The sequence below is a fragment of the Ranitomeya imitator genome, chromosome 6 (genome assembly GCF_032444005.1).
Source record: "Ranitomeya imitator isolate aRanImi1 chromosome 6, aRanImi1.pri, whole genome shotgun sequence".
In the NCBI taxonomy this organism is placed as follows: domain Eukaryota; kingdom Metazoa; phylum Chordata; class Amphibia; order Anura; family Dendrobatidae; genus Ranitomeya; species Ranitomeya imitator.
Genome location: NC_091287.1, coordinates 1,225,576 through 1,239,757, shown reverse-complemented (window position 1 = coordinate 1,239,757; position 14,182 = coordinate 1,225,576). Strand labels below are relative to the sequence as shown.

At 50.6% G+C, this 14,182-nt stretch overlaps 1 protein-coding gene across 1 annotated transcript in view; it reads left to right on the top strand.

Moving 5' to 3' along the window:
- Positions 1–3,258: 3,258 nt before the first annotated feature.
- The window catches only part of SMARCD3 (SWI/SNF related BAF chromatin remodeling complex subunit D3), a 211,252-nt gene continuing 200,328 nt past the window's right edge, over positions 3,259–14,182 (top strand). Inside the window, exon 1 of the mRNA XM_069729035.1 lies at positions 3,259–3,390. Coding sequence (XP_069585136.1) covers positions 3,325–3,390 — 66 coding nt within the window. The 5' untranslated portion in view covers positions 3,259–3,324. The remainder of the gene's footprint in view (positions 3,391–14,182) is intronic.

Sequence of the window (14,182 nt, the reverse complement as noted above, 5' to 3'; positions counted from 1 at the left end):
AGTCTGTGTGTAATGTGCAGGATATTGGTTGACGCTCCCTGCAGTCTGTGTGTAATGTGCAGGATATTGAGTGACGCTCCCTGCAGTCTGTGTGTAATGTGCAGGATATTGGGTGACGCTCCCTGCAGTCTGTGTATAATGTGCAGGATATTGGGTGACGCTCCCTGCAGTCTGTGTGTAATGTGCAGGATATTGGGTGACGCTCCCTTATATCTGTGTATAATGTGCAGGATATTGGATGACGCTCCCTGCAGTCTGTGTATAATGTGCAGGATATTGGGTGACGCTCCCTGCAGTCTGTGTATAATGTGCAGGATATTGGGTGACGCTCCCTGCAGTCTGTGTATAATGTGCAGGATATTGGGTGACGCTCCCTGCAGTCTGTGTGTAATGTGCAGGATATTGGGTGACACTTCCTGCAGTCTGTGTGTAATGTGCAGGATATTGGGTGACGCTCCCTGCGGTCTGTGTGTAATGTGCAGGATATTGGGTGACGCTCCCTTATATCTGTGTATAATGTGCAGGGTATTGGATGACGCTCCCTGCAGTCTGTGTATAATGTGCAGGATATTGGGTGACGCTCCCTTATATCTGTGTATAATGTGCAGGATATTGGATGACGCTCCCTGCAGTCTGTGTGTAATGTGCAGGATATTGGGTGACGCTCCCTGCAGTCTGTGTGTAATGTGCAGGATATTGGGTGACGCTCCCTGCGGTCTGTGTGTAATGTGCAGGATATTGGGTGACGCTCCCTTATATCTGTGTATAATGTGCAGGGTATTGGATGACGCTCCCTGCAGTCTGTGTATAATGTGCAGGATATTGGGTGACGCTCCCTTATATCTGTGTATAATGTGCAGGATATTGGATGACGCTCCCTGCAGTCTGTGTGTAATGTGCAGGATATTGGGTGACGCTCCCTGCAGTCTGTGTGTAATGTGCAGGATATTGGGTGACGCTCCCTGCAGTCTGTGTATAATGTGCAGGATATTGGATGACGCTCCCTGCAGTCTGTGTGTAATGTGCGGGATATTGGGTGACGCTCCCTTATATCTGTGTATAATGTGCAGGGTATTGGGTGACGCTCCCTGCAGTCTGTGTGTAATGTGCAGGATATTGGGTGACGCTCCCTGCAGTCTGTGTGTAATGTGCAAGATATTGGGTGACGCTCCCTGCAGTCTGTGTATAATGTGCAGGGTATTGGGTGACGCTCCCTGCAGTCTGTGTATAATGTGCAGGATATTGGGTGACGCTCCCTGCAGTCTGTGTATAATGTGCAGGATATTGGGTGACGCTCCCTGCAGTCTGTGTGTAATGTGCGGGATATTGGGTGACGATCCCTTATATCTGTGTATAATGTGCAGGATATTGGGTGACGCTCCCTTATATCTGTGTATAATGTGCAGGATATTGGGTGACGCTCCCTGCAGTCTGTGTATAATGTGCAGGGTATTGGGTGACGCTCCCTGCAGTCTGTGTATAATGTGCAGGGTATTGGGTGACTCTCCCTTATATCTGTGTATAATGTGCAGGATATTGGGTGACGCTCCCTGCAGTCTGTGTATAATGTGCAGGATATTGGGTGACGCTCCCTGCAGTCTGTGTATAATGTGCAGGATATTGGGTGACGCTCCCTGCAGTCTGTGTATAATGTGCAGGGTATTGGGTGACTCTCCCTTATATCTGTGTATAATGTGCAGGATATTGGGTGACGCTCCCTGCAGTCTGTGTATAATGTGCAGGATATTGGGTGACGCTCCCTGCAGTCTGTGTATAATGTGCAGGATATTGGGTGACGCTCCCTGCAGTCTGTGTGTAATGTGCAGGATATTGGGTGACGCTCCCTGCAGTCTGTGTGTAATGTGCAGGATATTGGGTAATGCTCCCAGCAGTCTCTGTGTAATGTGCAGGATATTGGGTGACGCTCCCTGCAGTCTGTGTGTAATGTGCAGGATATTGGGTGACGCTCCCTGCAGTCTGTGTGTAATGTGCAGGATATTGGGTGACGCTCCCTGCAGTCTGTGTGTAATGTGCAGGATATTGGGTGACGCTCCCTTATATCTGTGTATAATGTGCAGGGTATTGGGTGACGCTCCCTGCAGTCTGTGTGTAATGTGCAGGATATTGGGTGACGCTCCCTGCAGTCTGTGTGTAATGTGCAGGATATTGGGTGACGCTCCCTGCAGTCTGTGTATAATGTGCAGGATATTGGGTGACGCTCCCTGCAGTCTGTGTGTAATGTGCAGGATATTGGGTGACGCTCCCTGCAGTCTGTGTGTAATGTGCAGGATATTGGGTGACGCTCCCTGCAGTCTGTGTGTAATGTGCAGGATATTGGGTGACGCTCCCTGCAGTCTGTATGTAATGTGCAGGATATTGGGTGACGCTCCCTGCAGTCTGTGTGTAATGTGCAGGATATTGGGTGACGCTCCCTGCAGTCTGTGTGTAATGTGCAGGATATTGGGTGACGCTCCCTGCAGTCTGTGTATAATGTGCAGGATATTGGGTGACGCTCCCTGCAGTCTGTGTATAATGTGCAGGATATTGGGTGACGCTCCCTGCAGTCTGTGTGTAATGTGCAGGATATTGGGTGACGCTCCCTGCAGTCTGTGTGTAATGTGCAGGATATTGGGTAATGCTCCCAGCAGTCTCTGTGTAATGTGCAGGATATTGGGTGACGCTCCCTGCAGTCTGTGTGTAATGTGCAGGATATTGGGTGACGCTCCCTGCAGTCTGTGTGTAATGTGCAGGATATTGGGTGACGCTCCCTGCAGTCTGTGTGTAATGTGCAGGATATTGGGTAACGCTCCCTGCAGTCTCTGTGTAATGTGCAGGATATTGGGTGACTCTCCCTGCAGTCTGTGTGTAATGTGCAGGATATTGGGTGACGCTCCCTGCAGTCTGTGTATAATGTGCAGGATATTGGGTGACGCTCCCTGCAGTCTGTGTATAATGTGCAGGATATTGGGTGACGCTCCCTGCAGTCTGTGTATAATGTGCAGGATATTGGGTGACGCTCCCTGCAGTCTGTGTGTAATGTGCAGGATATTGGATGACGCTCCCTGCAGTCTGTGTGTAATGTGCAGGATATTGGGTGACGCTCCCTGCAGTCTGTGTGTAATGTGCAGGATATTGGGTGACGCTCCCTGCAGTCTGTGTGTAATGTGCAGGATATTGGGTGACGCTCCCTTATATCTGTGTATAATGTGCAGGGTATTGGGTGACGCTCCCTGCAGTCTGTGTGTAATGTGCAGGATATTGGGTGACGCTCCCTGCAGTCTGGGGAAGCAGCCGGCTATTGTCAGACATTGCCTTCCGTTGCGCATGTGTAATGTGTCCAAACCCAAGAGAACCAACAGAACCAGAACCCAGCGGCACATGGAGAGAAAGGTGAGAGATTTACCTCAGACCCTGATTGGCTGCAGCCCCCCCCTGTCAGACATTCACCCTGAGACCCCGCTGTCTGGAGGAGACACTCAGGTCTACACTGTGTCCAGGACATCAATGAGGCAACTTACATCAGTGGCACCGCTGACCACCAGGGCCGTATATTCATGGCACCGCTGACCACCAGGGGCCGTATATTTATAGCACCGCTGACCACCAGGGGCCGTATATTCATGGCACCGCTGACCACCAGGGGCTGTATATTCATGGCACCGCTGACCACCAGGGGCCGTATATTCATGGCACCGCTGACCACCAGGGGCCGTATATTCATGGCACCGCTGACCACCAGGGGCCGTATATTCATGGCACCGCTGACCACCAGGGGCCGTATATTCATGGCACCGCTGACCACCAGGGGCCGTATATTCATGGCACCGCTGACCACCAGGGGCCGTATATTCATGGCACCGCTGACCACCAGGGGCCGTATATTCATGGCACCGCTGACCACCAGGGGCCGTATATTCATGGCACCGCTGACCACCAGGGGCCATATATTCATAGCACTGCTGACCACCAGGGGCCGTATATTCATAGCACCGCTGACCACCAGGGGCCGTATATTCATGGCGCTGCTGACCACCAGGGGCCGTATATTCATAGCACTGCTGACCACCAAGGGCCGTATATTCATAGCACCGCTGACCACCAGGGGCCGTATATTCATAGCACCGCTGACCACCAGGGGCCGTATATTCATGGCACCGCTGACCACTAGCACCGCTGACCACCAGGGGCCGTATATTCATGGCACCGCTAACCACCAGGGGCCGTATATTCATAGCACTGCTGACCACCAGGGGCCGTATATTCATGGCACCGCTGACCACCAGGGGCCGTATATTCATAGCACCGCTGACCACCAGGGGCCGTATATTCATAGCACTGCTGACCACCAGGGGCCGTATATTCATAGCACTGCTGACCACCAGGGGCCGTATATTCATAGCACTGCTGACCACCAAGGGCCGTATATTCATAGCACTGCTGACCACCAAGGGCCGTATATTCATAGCACTGCTGACCACCAGGGGCCGTATATTCATGGCACCGCTGACCACCAGGGGCCGTATATTCATAGCACTGCTGACCACCAAGGGCCGTATATTCATAGCACTGCTGACCACCAAGGGCCGTATATTCATAGCACTGCTGACCACCAGGGGCCGTATATTCATGGCACCGCTGACCACCAGCACCGCTGACCACCAGGGGCTGTATATTCATGGCACCGCTGACCACCAGGGGCCGTATATTCATAGCACTGCTGACCACCAGGGGCCGTATATTCATAGCACCGCTGACCACCAGGGGCCGTATATTGATAGCACCGCTGACCACTAGCACCGCTGACCACCAGGGGCCGTATATTCTTGGCACCGCTGACCACCAGGGGCCGTATATTCATAGCACCGCTGACCACCAGGGACCATATATTCATAGAACCGCTGACCACCAGGGGCCGTATATTCATAGCACCGCTGACCACCAGGGGCCGTATATTCATGGCGCCGCTGACCACCAGGGGCTGTATATTTATAGCCCCGGCTGACCACCAGGGGCCGTATATTCATAGCACCGCTGACCACCAGGGGCCGTATATTCATAGCACCCCTGACCACCAGGGGCCGTATATTCATAGCACCGCTGACCACCAGGGGCTGTATATTCATAGCACCGCTGACCACCAGGGGCCGTAAATTCATAGCACCGCTGACCACCAGGGGCCGTATATTTATATCACCACTGACCACCAGGGGCCGTATATTCATGGCACCGCTGACCACCAGGGGCCGTATATTCATAGCACCGCTGACCACCAGGGGCCGTATATTCATGGCACCGCTGACCACCAGGGGCCGTATATTCATGGCACCGCTGACCACCAGGGGCCGTATATTCATAGCACCGCTGACCACCAGGGGCCGTATATTCATGGCACCGCTGACCACCAGGGGCCGTGTATTCATAGCACCGCTGACCACCAGGGGCCGTATATTTATAGCACCGCTGACCACCAGGGGCCGTATATTCATAGCACCGCTGACCACCAGGGGCCGTATATTCATAGCACCGCTGACCACCAGGGGCCGTATATTCATAGCTCCGCTGACCACCAGGGGCTGTATATTCATAGCACCGCTGACCACCAGGGGCCGTATATTCATAGCACCCCTGACCACCAGGGACCGTATATTCATGGCACCGCTGACCACCAGGGGCCGTATATTCATGGTGCTGCTGAACACCAGGGGCCGTATATTCATAGCACCGCTGACCACCAGGGGCCGTATATTCATGGCACCGCTGACCACCAGGGGCCGTATATTCATGGCACCGCTGACCACCAGGGGCCGTATATTTATAGCACCGCTGACCACCAGGGGCTGTATATTCATAGCACCGCTGACCACCAGGGGCCGTATATTCATAGCACCGCTGACCACCAGGGGCCGTATATTCATAGAACCGCTGACCACCAGGGGCCGTATATTCATGGCGCTGCTGACCACCAGGGGCCGTATATTCATAGCACTGCTGACCACCAGGGACCGTATATTCATAGCACCGCTGACCACCAGGGGCCGTATATTCATAGCACCGCTGACTACCAGGGCCGTATATTCATAACACCGCTGACCACCAGGGGTCGTATATTCATGGCACCGCTGACCACCAGGGCCGTATATTCATAGCACCGCTGACCACCAGGGCCGTATGTTCATATCACCGCTGACCACCAGGGGCCGTATATTCATAGCACCGCTGACCACCAGGGGCCGTATATTCATAGCACCGCTGACTACCAGGGCCGTATATTCATAGCACCGCTGACCACCAGGGGTCGTATATTCATAGCACCGCTGACCACCAGGGCCGTATATTCATAGCACCGCTGACCACCAGGGCCGTATATTCATGGCACCACTGAACACCAGGGACTGTATATTCATTGCACCGCTGACCACCAGGGGCCGTATATTCATAGCACCGCTGACCACCAGGGGCCGTATATTCATAGCACCACTGACTACCAGGGGCCGTATATTCATAGCACCGCTGACCACCAGGGGCCGTATATTCATAGCACCGCTGACTACCAGGGCCGTATATTCATAGCACCGCTGACCACCAGGGGTCGTATATTCATAGCACCGCTGACCACCAGGGGCCGTATATTCATAGCACCGCTGACCACCAGGGGCCGTATATTCATAGCACCGCTGACTACCAGGGCCGTATATTCATAGCACCGCTGACCACCAGGGGTCGTATATTCATAGCACCGCTGACCACCAGGGCCGTATATTCATAGCACCGCTGACCACCAGGGGTCGTATATTCATGGCACCGCTGACCACCAGGGCCGTATATTCATAGCACCGCTGACCACCAGGGGTCGTATATTCATAGCACCGCTGACCACCAGGGCCGTATATTCATAGCACCGCTGACCACCAGGGGCCGTATATTCATAGCACTGCTGACCACCAGGGGCTGTATATTCATAGCACCGCTGACCACCAGGGGCCGTATATTCATGGCACCGCTGACCACCAGGGGCCGTATATTCATGGCACCGCTGACCACCAGGGGCCGTATATTCATAGCACCGCTGACCACCAGGGGTCGTATATTCATGGCACCGCTGACCACCAGGGCCGTATATTCATAGCACCGCTGACCACCAGGGGTCGTATATTCATAGCACCGCTGACCACCAGGGGTCGTATATTCATAGCACCGCTGACCACCAGGGCCGTATATTCATAGCACCGCTGACCACCAGGGGTCGTATATTCATGGCACCGCTGACCACCAGGGCCGTATATTCATAGCACCGCTGACCACCAGGGGTCGTATATTCATGGCACCGCTGACCACCAGGGCCGTATATTCATGGCACCGCTGACCACCAGGGGTCGTATATTCATGGCACCGCTGACCACCAGGGCCGTATATTCATAGCACCGCTGACCACCAGGGGTCGTATATTCATAGCACCGCTGACCACCAGGGGCCGTATATTCATGGCACCGCTGACTACCAGGGCCGTATATTCATAGCACCGCTGACCACCAGGGGTCGTATATTCATAGCACCGCTGACCACCAGGGGCCGTATATTCATAGCACCGCTGACCACCAGGGGTCGTATATTCATGGCACCGCTGACCACCAGGGGTCGTATATTCATGGCACCGCTGACCACCAGGGGCCGTATATTCATAGCACCGCTGACCACCAGGGGTCGTATATTCATAGCACCGCTGACCACCAGGGGTCGTATATTCATAGCACCGCTGACCACCAGGGCCGTATATTCATAGCACCGCTGACCACCAGGGGTCGTATATTCATGGCACCGCTGACCACCAGGGCCGTATATTCATAGCACCGCTGACCACCAGGGGTCGTATATTCATGGCACCGCTGACCACCAGGGCCGTATATTCATGGCACCGCTGACCACCAGGGCCGTATATTCATAGCACCGCTGACCACCAGGGCCGTATATTCATGGCACCGCTGACCACCAGGGCCGTATATTCATAGCACCGCTGACCACCAGGGCCGTATATTCAGTCCTGGCCGATATCAGACTTGTGCTCAATCTAAACTTGCTTCTTCCCTGTGAACAAACTTCTCACTGTTGTCCTCATCTGTAGTGGTGAGAGGAGGAGGTGCTGCCACCTGCTGGCTGAAGAGGGACGCGCACATGGGGTGCAGAAATGATGCCTGTCAGGAAGTGAAATCCTGAGGCCGGCGTCACTCAGCGTAGGGGAATACGCTCCGTATTTTACATGCGTTATACGCAGAAATATCCCCGAAATAGTGATCCGTATGTCATCCGTAGGCAATAGTGGTCCGTATGTCATCCGTAGGCAATAGTGGTCCGTATGTCATCCGTAGGCAGGGTGTGGCAGCGTATTCTGCGCATGTAAACCTCCGTATGGCATCCGTACTACGAGAGTTTGTCGCCGGCTTGTAAAACCGACATAGAATGGATCCATGGGCTCAAATATTCATGAAAACCTATATACAGTCTCTATCTATCTATCTATCTATCTATCTATCTATCTATCTGTATGCAGTCAGTGAGAATATATAATATATTATATTAATATTATATATATTAATATTTCATCCAGCGCTAGATAGCTTTAAAGCTGGTAATTCAATTACCGGCTTTTGCTTTCTCCTTCCTAAACCCGACATGATATGAGACCTGATTACATACAGTAAACCATCTCATATCACCATTTTTTTGCATATTCCACACTACTAATGTCAGTAGTGTGTATGTGCAAAATTTGGGTGCTCTAGCTATTAAATTAAAGGGTTAAATGGCGGAAAAAACTGGCATGGGCTCCCACGCAATTTTCTCCGCCAGAGTAGTAAAGCCAGTGACTGAGCGCAGATATTAATAGCCTGGAGAGGGTCCACGGTTATTTGCCCCCCTCCTGGCTAAAAACATCTGCCCCCAGCCACCCCAGAAAAGTCACATCTGGAAGATGCGCCTATTCTGGCACTTGGCCACTCTCTTCCCATTCCCGTGTAGCGGTGGGATATGGGGTAATGAAGGGTTAATGCCACCTCGCTATTGTAAGGTGACATTAAGCCGAATTAATAATGGAGAGGCGTCAATTATGACACCTATCCATTATTAATCCAATACTAGGAAAGGGTTAAAAAAAACACAAACACATTATTACAAAGTATTTTAATGAAATAAAGACACAGGTTGTTTTAATATTTTATTATACTCTTAATCCACCTGAAGACCCTCGTCACCTGAAGCAAAGTTAAATAAACAAACAACAATATCCCATACCATCCGTCGTTCAGTCTTGTCCCACGCTGTAAATCTATCTGAAGGGGTTAAATCATTTTACACCCAGGAGCTCTGCTAATGCAGCTGTGCTCCTGCCAGTAAAACTTGGTGAATGAATGGAATGCAGGGGAATGTACTATAGTTACCTCGAGTCGCGGTGATGCGCCCTCTGCTGGATGAACTCATATGAACTCGAGCCTGGGAACTTTTCAGAATATTGCGTGTATATGTATACTACGTGACTGGGCAATATACTACGTGGCTGGGCAATATACTACGTAGCTGGGCAATATACTACGTGGCTGGGCAATATACTAAGTGACTGGGCAATATACTACATGACTGCGCAATATACTACATGGCTGCGCAATATACTACGTGGCTGGGCAATATACTACGTGACTGGGCAATATACTACGTGGCTGGGCAATATACTACGTGGCTGGGCAATATACTACGTGACTGGGCAATATACTACGTGGCTGGGCAATATACTACGTGGCTGGGCAATATACTACGTGGCTGGGCAATATACTACGTGACTGGGCAATATACTACGTGGCTGGGCAATATACTACGTGGCTGGGCAATATACTACGTGGCTGGGCAATATACTACGTGGCTGGGCAATATACTACGTGGCTGGGCAATATACTACGTGGCTGGGCAATATACTACGTGACTGGGCAATATACTACGTGGCTGGGCAATATACTACGTGACTGGGCAATATACTACGTGACTGGGCAATATACTACGTGGCTGGGCAATATACTACGTGGCTGGGCAATATACTACGTGGCTGGGCAATATACTACGTGACTGGGCAATATACTACGTGGCTGGGCAATATACTACGTGGCTGGGCAATATACTACGTGGCTGGGCAATATACTACGTGGCTGGGCAATATACTACGTGACTGGGCAATATACTACGTGGCTGGGCAATATACTACGTGACTGCGCAATATACTACATGGCTGCGCAATATACTACATGGCTGCGCAATACACTACGTAGCTGGGCAATATACTACGTGGCTGGGCAATATACTACGTGGCTGGGCAATATACTACGTGACTGCGCAATATACTACATGGCTGCGCAATATACTACATGGCTGCGCAATATACTACGTAGCTGGGCAATATACTACGTGGCTGGGCAATATACTAAGTGACTGGGCAATATACTACGTGGCTGGGCAATATACTACGTGGCTGGGCAATATACTACGTGGCTGGGCAATATACTACGTGGCTGGGCAATATACTACGTGACTGGGCAATATACTACGTGGCTGGGCAATATACTACGTGACTGCGCAATATACTACATGACTGCGCAATATACTACATGGCTGCGCAATATACTACGTGGCTGGGCAATATACTACGTGGCTGGGCGATATACTACGTGACTGGGCAATATACTACGTGACTGGGCAATATACTACGTGGCTGGGCAATATACTACGTGGACATGCATATTCTAGAATACCCGATACGTTAGAATCGGGCCACCATCTAGTCTTCCCATAATCCTCCAACTTCACCGCAGCTCTGGAGGTGACTGCAGGATAAGACACGATGTAGCAGCAGAATAGTGACCGCAGCTCTGGAGGTGACTGGAGGATTAGACACAATGTAACAGAATAGTGAGTGCAGCTCTGGAGGTGACTGGAGGATATGACACAATGTAACAGCAGAATAGTGACCGCAGCTCTGGAGGTGACTGTAGGATAAGACACAATGTAACAGCAGAATAGTGAGTGCAGCTCTGGAGGTGACTGTAGGATAAGACACAATGTAACAGCAGAATAGTGAGTGCAGCTCTGGAGGTGACTGGTGATGGTAAAACATTGATCCTTCTCCCCTGAGACTTCGGAAGGCAGGGCCACTGCAGTCCCGGAGTCAGCGCCTCAGTGTGGGAAGCTTGCAGGATGCGTTTTTTCCCCATAGACTTGTATTGACGACGCATTTGCGACGGATTGCCACACGTCGCATCCGTCGAGCGACGGATGCGTCGTGCTTCTGCGGACCGTCGGGATCAAAAAACGCTACATGTAACGTTTTTTGCTCCTGACGGACCGCTTTTTCCGACCGCGCATGCGTGGCCGGAACTCCGCCCCCACCTCCCCGCACCTTACAATGGGGCAGCGGATGCGCCGGAGAAATGCATCCGCTGCCTCCGTTGTGCAATGCGCTAAACGCTAGCGTCGGAATCTCTCCCCGACGCATTGCGACGGGGAGATTCCGACGCTAGTGTGAAAGTAGCCTTATGGTACGGTGCGTCTTATAGTCCAAAAAATACGATACTTTTGAAGCCAATCAAAATGTGATGCTAGTTGCAACCCACATCCAGGATCCAGGCCGGAAGTCAGCGAAGTCAGACGTTCCGGGGTCAAAACCAAAAGAGCACGTAGTAAACCAAGGGAAAATACGAAGTCAGGTCACAAGCCAGGGTCAGAATACCAGAGAAATAGCGGATAAGCACAGGGGCAATAACGAGCGGGTAGACAGAACACGGTCCAAAGGGCAGAAGCATTAGATCAGATGCAAAGGGGCAATAACGAGCGGGTAGTCTGAACATGGTCCAAAGGGCAGAAGCATTAGATCAGATGCAAAGGGGCAATAACGAGCGGGTTGTCTGAACACGGTCCAAAGGTCAGAAGCAGAAGATCAGATACAAAGGGGCAATAACGAGCGGGTAGTCTGAACACGTTCCAAAGGTCAGAAGCATTAGATCAGATGCAAAGGGGCAATAACAAGCGGGTTGTCTGAACATGGTCCAAAGGTCAGAAGCAGAAGATCAGATACAAAAGGGCAATAACGAGCGGGTAGTCAGAACATGGTCCAAAGGTCAGAAGCAGAAGATCAGATACAAAGGTGTTGTGAATTCTGCTCTTGGGTTCCCTCCAGTGGTTGTTGGTGGGAATGCAGTTGTCTCTGACTCGCAGTCCTGGCCAGGTGTATCGGATAATTACAATTCTGACTGGGATACTTAGGTGTGCTGGATCCTTTAGCCCTGGCCAGTTGTCAATGTTTCTTTGGAAGTATTGGTTCTCTGCCTGGCCTCACCTGCTTAGCTGCCAATTTCAGCAAAGATAAGTGTTTTGTTTTTGTATCTGTGGCACGCTGCTGTGTGCTTGTTTCAGTTTATTCCTGCTCTGTTTGTAGGATTCACTGGAGTTGCAGATATACGCTCCTACATCTTTAATTAGATGTAGGAAGTTTTTGTATATCCTGCTGTGGATTTTTTGAAGGGTTTTAATACTGACCGCACAGAACTCTGTCCTATCCTGTCCTATCTAGCTAGAGTGGCCTCCTGTGCTAAATCCTGTTTTTTCTGCCTGTGTATGTTTTCTCCTCTCCGACTCACCGCCAATATTTGTGGGGGGCTGTCTATCCTTTGGGGATTTTCTCTGAGGCAAGATAGTATTCCGATTTCCATCTTTAGGGGAATTTAGTCCTCCGGCTGTGACGAGGTTTCTAGGTGTGCTAGGTACACTCCACGGCTACTTCTAGTTGCGGTGTTAAGTTCAGTGTTTGCGATCAGTATAGTGGCCACTTTCTCCAGTGAAAGTTCTCATGCAGCTCCAAGGTCACCGGATCATAACAGTACAACTGGCCAACAATGAGTTAATTGCATCTCAGAAGAAGGGAGGAAAGATCTTGAGCCATTTTTTTTTCTCCAGTCTGTTTTGTCTTCTCCTCCCTCTTTATCTCTGGGTGGCTGAAGAGCCTTGTGCTAGCATGAATGTTCAGGAATTAGCTTCTCGTATAGACTAGCTTGCTGCAAGAGTACAGGGTATTTCTGATTACATTGTTCAGACTCCTGTTTTAGAACCGAAGATTCCTACTCCTGATTTGTTTTTTGGTGACAGGTCCAAATTTTTGAGTTTTAAAAACAACTGTAAACTGTTTTTTGCATTGAAACCTCGATCCTCCGGTGATTCCATTCAATAAGTTAAAATCATCATTTCCCTGCTGCATGGTGATCCACAGGATTGGGCATTTTCCCTGGAATTTGGGGATCCTGCTTTGCTTAATGTAGACTTCTTCTTTCAGGCATTAGGATTACTGTATGATGAACCTAATTCGGTGGATCAAGCTGAGAAGACCTTGTTGGCCCTGTCTCAGGGTCAAGAGGCGGCAGAATTGTATTGTCAGAAATTGAGAAAATGGTCTGTGTTGACTAAATGGAATAATTATGCCTTGGCGGCAATTTTCAGAAAGGGTCTTTCTGAATCCGTTAAAGATGTTATAGTGGGGTTTCCCACACCCTCCAATCTGAGTGATTCTATGTCTCTGTCCATTCAGATTGACCGGCGCTTGCGGGAGCGCAGAACTGTGCGCGCTGTGGCGTTATCCTAAGAGCAAATTCCTGAGCCTATGCAGTGTGATAGAATTCTGTCTAGAACGGAACGACAAGGTTTCAGACGTCTCAATAGGTTGTGTTATTATTGTGGCGACGCTTCCCATGTCATTTCTGTCTGCCCTAAGTGGACAAAGAGGATCGCCAGTTCATTTACCATCAGTACTGTACAACCTAAATTTCTGTTATCTGTGTCCTTGATCTGTTCATTGTCATCATTTTCTGTCATGGCATTTGTGGATTCAGGCGCCGCCTTGAACTTAATGGACTTTGAATTTGCTAGACGTTGTGGTTTTCCCTTGCAGCCTTTGCAGAACCCTATTCCTTTAAGGGGCATTGATGCTACACCCTTGGCTAAAAAAATAAGCCCCAGTTTTGGACACAGGTGACCATGCGCATGGCGCCAGCCCATCAGGAAGATTGTCGATTTCTGGTGTTGCATAATTTGCATGATGTTATCGTGCTGGGTTTTCCATGGTTGCAGGTACATAATCCTGTTTTGGATTGGAAGTGTATGT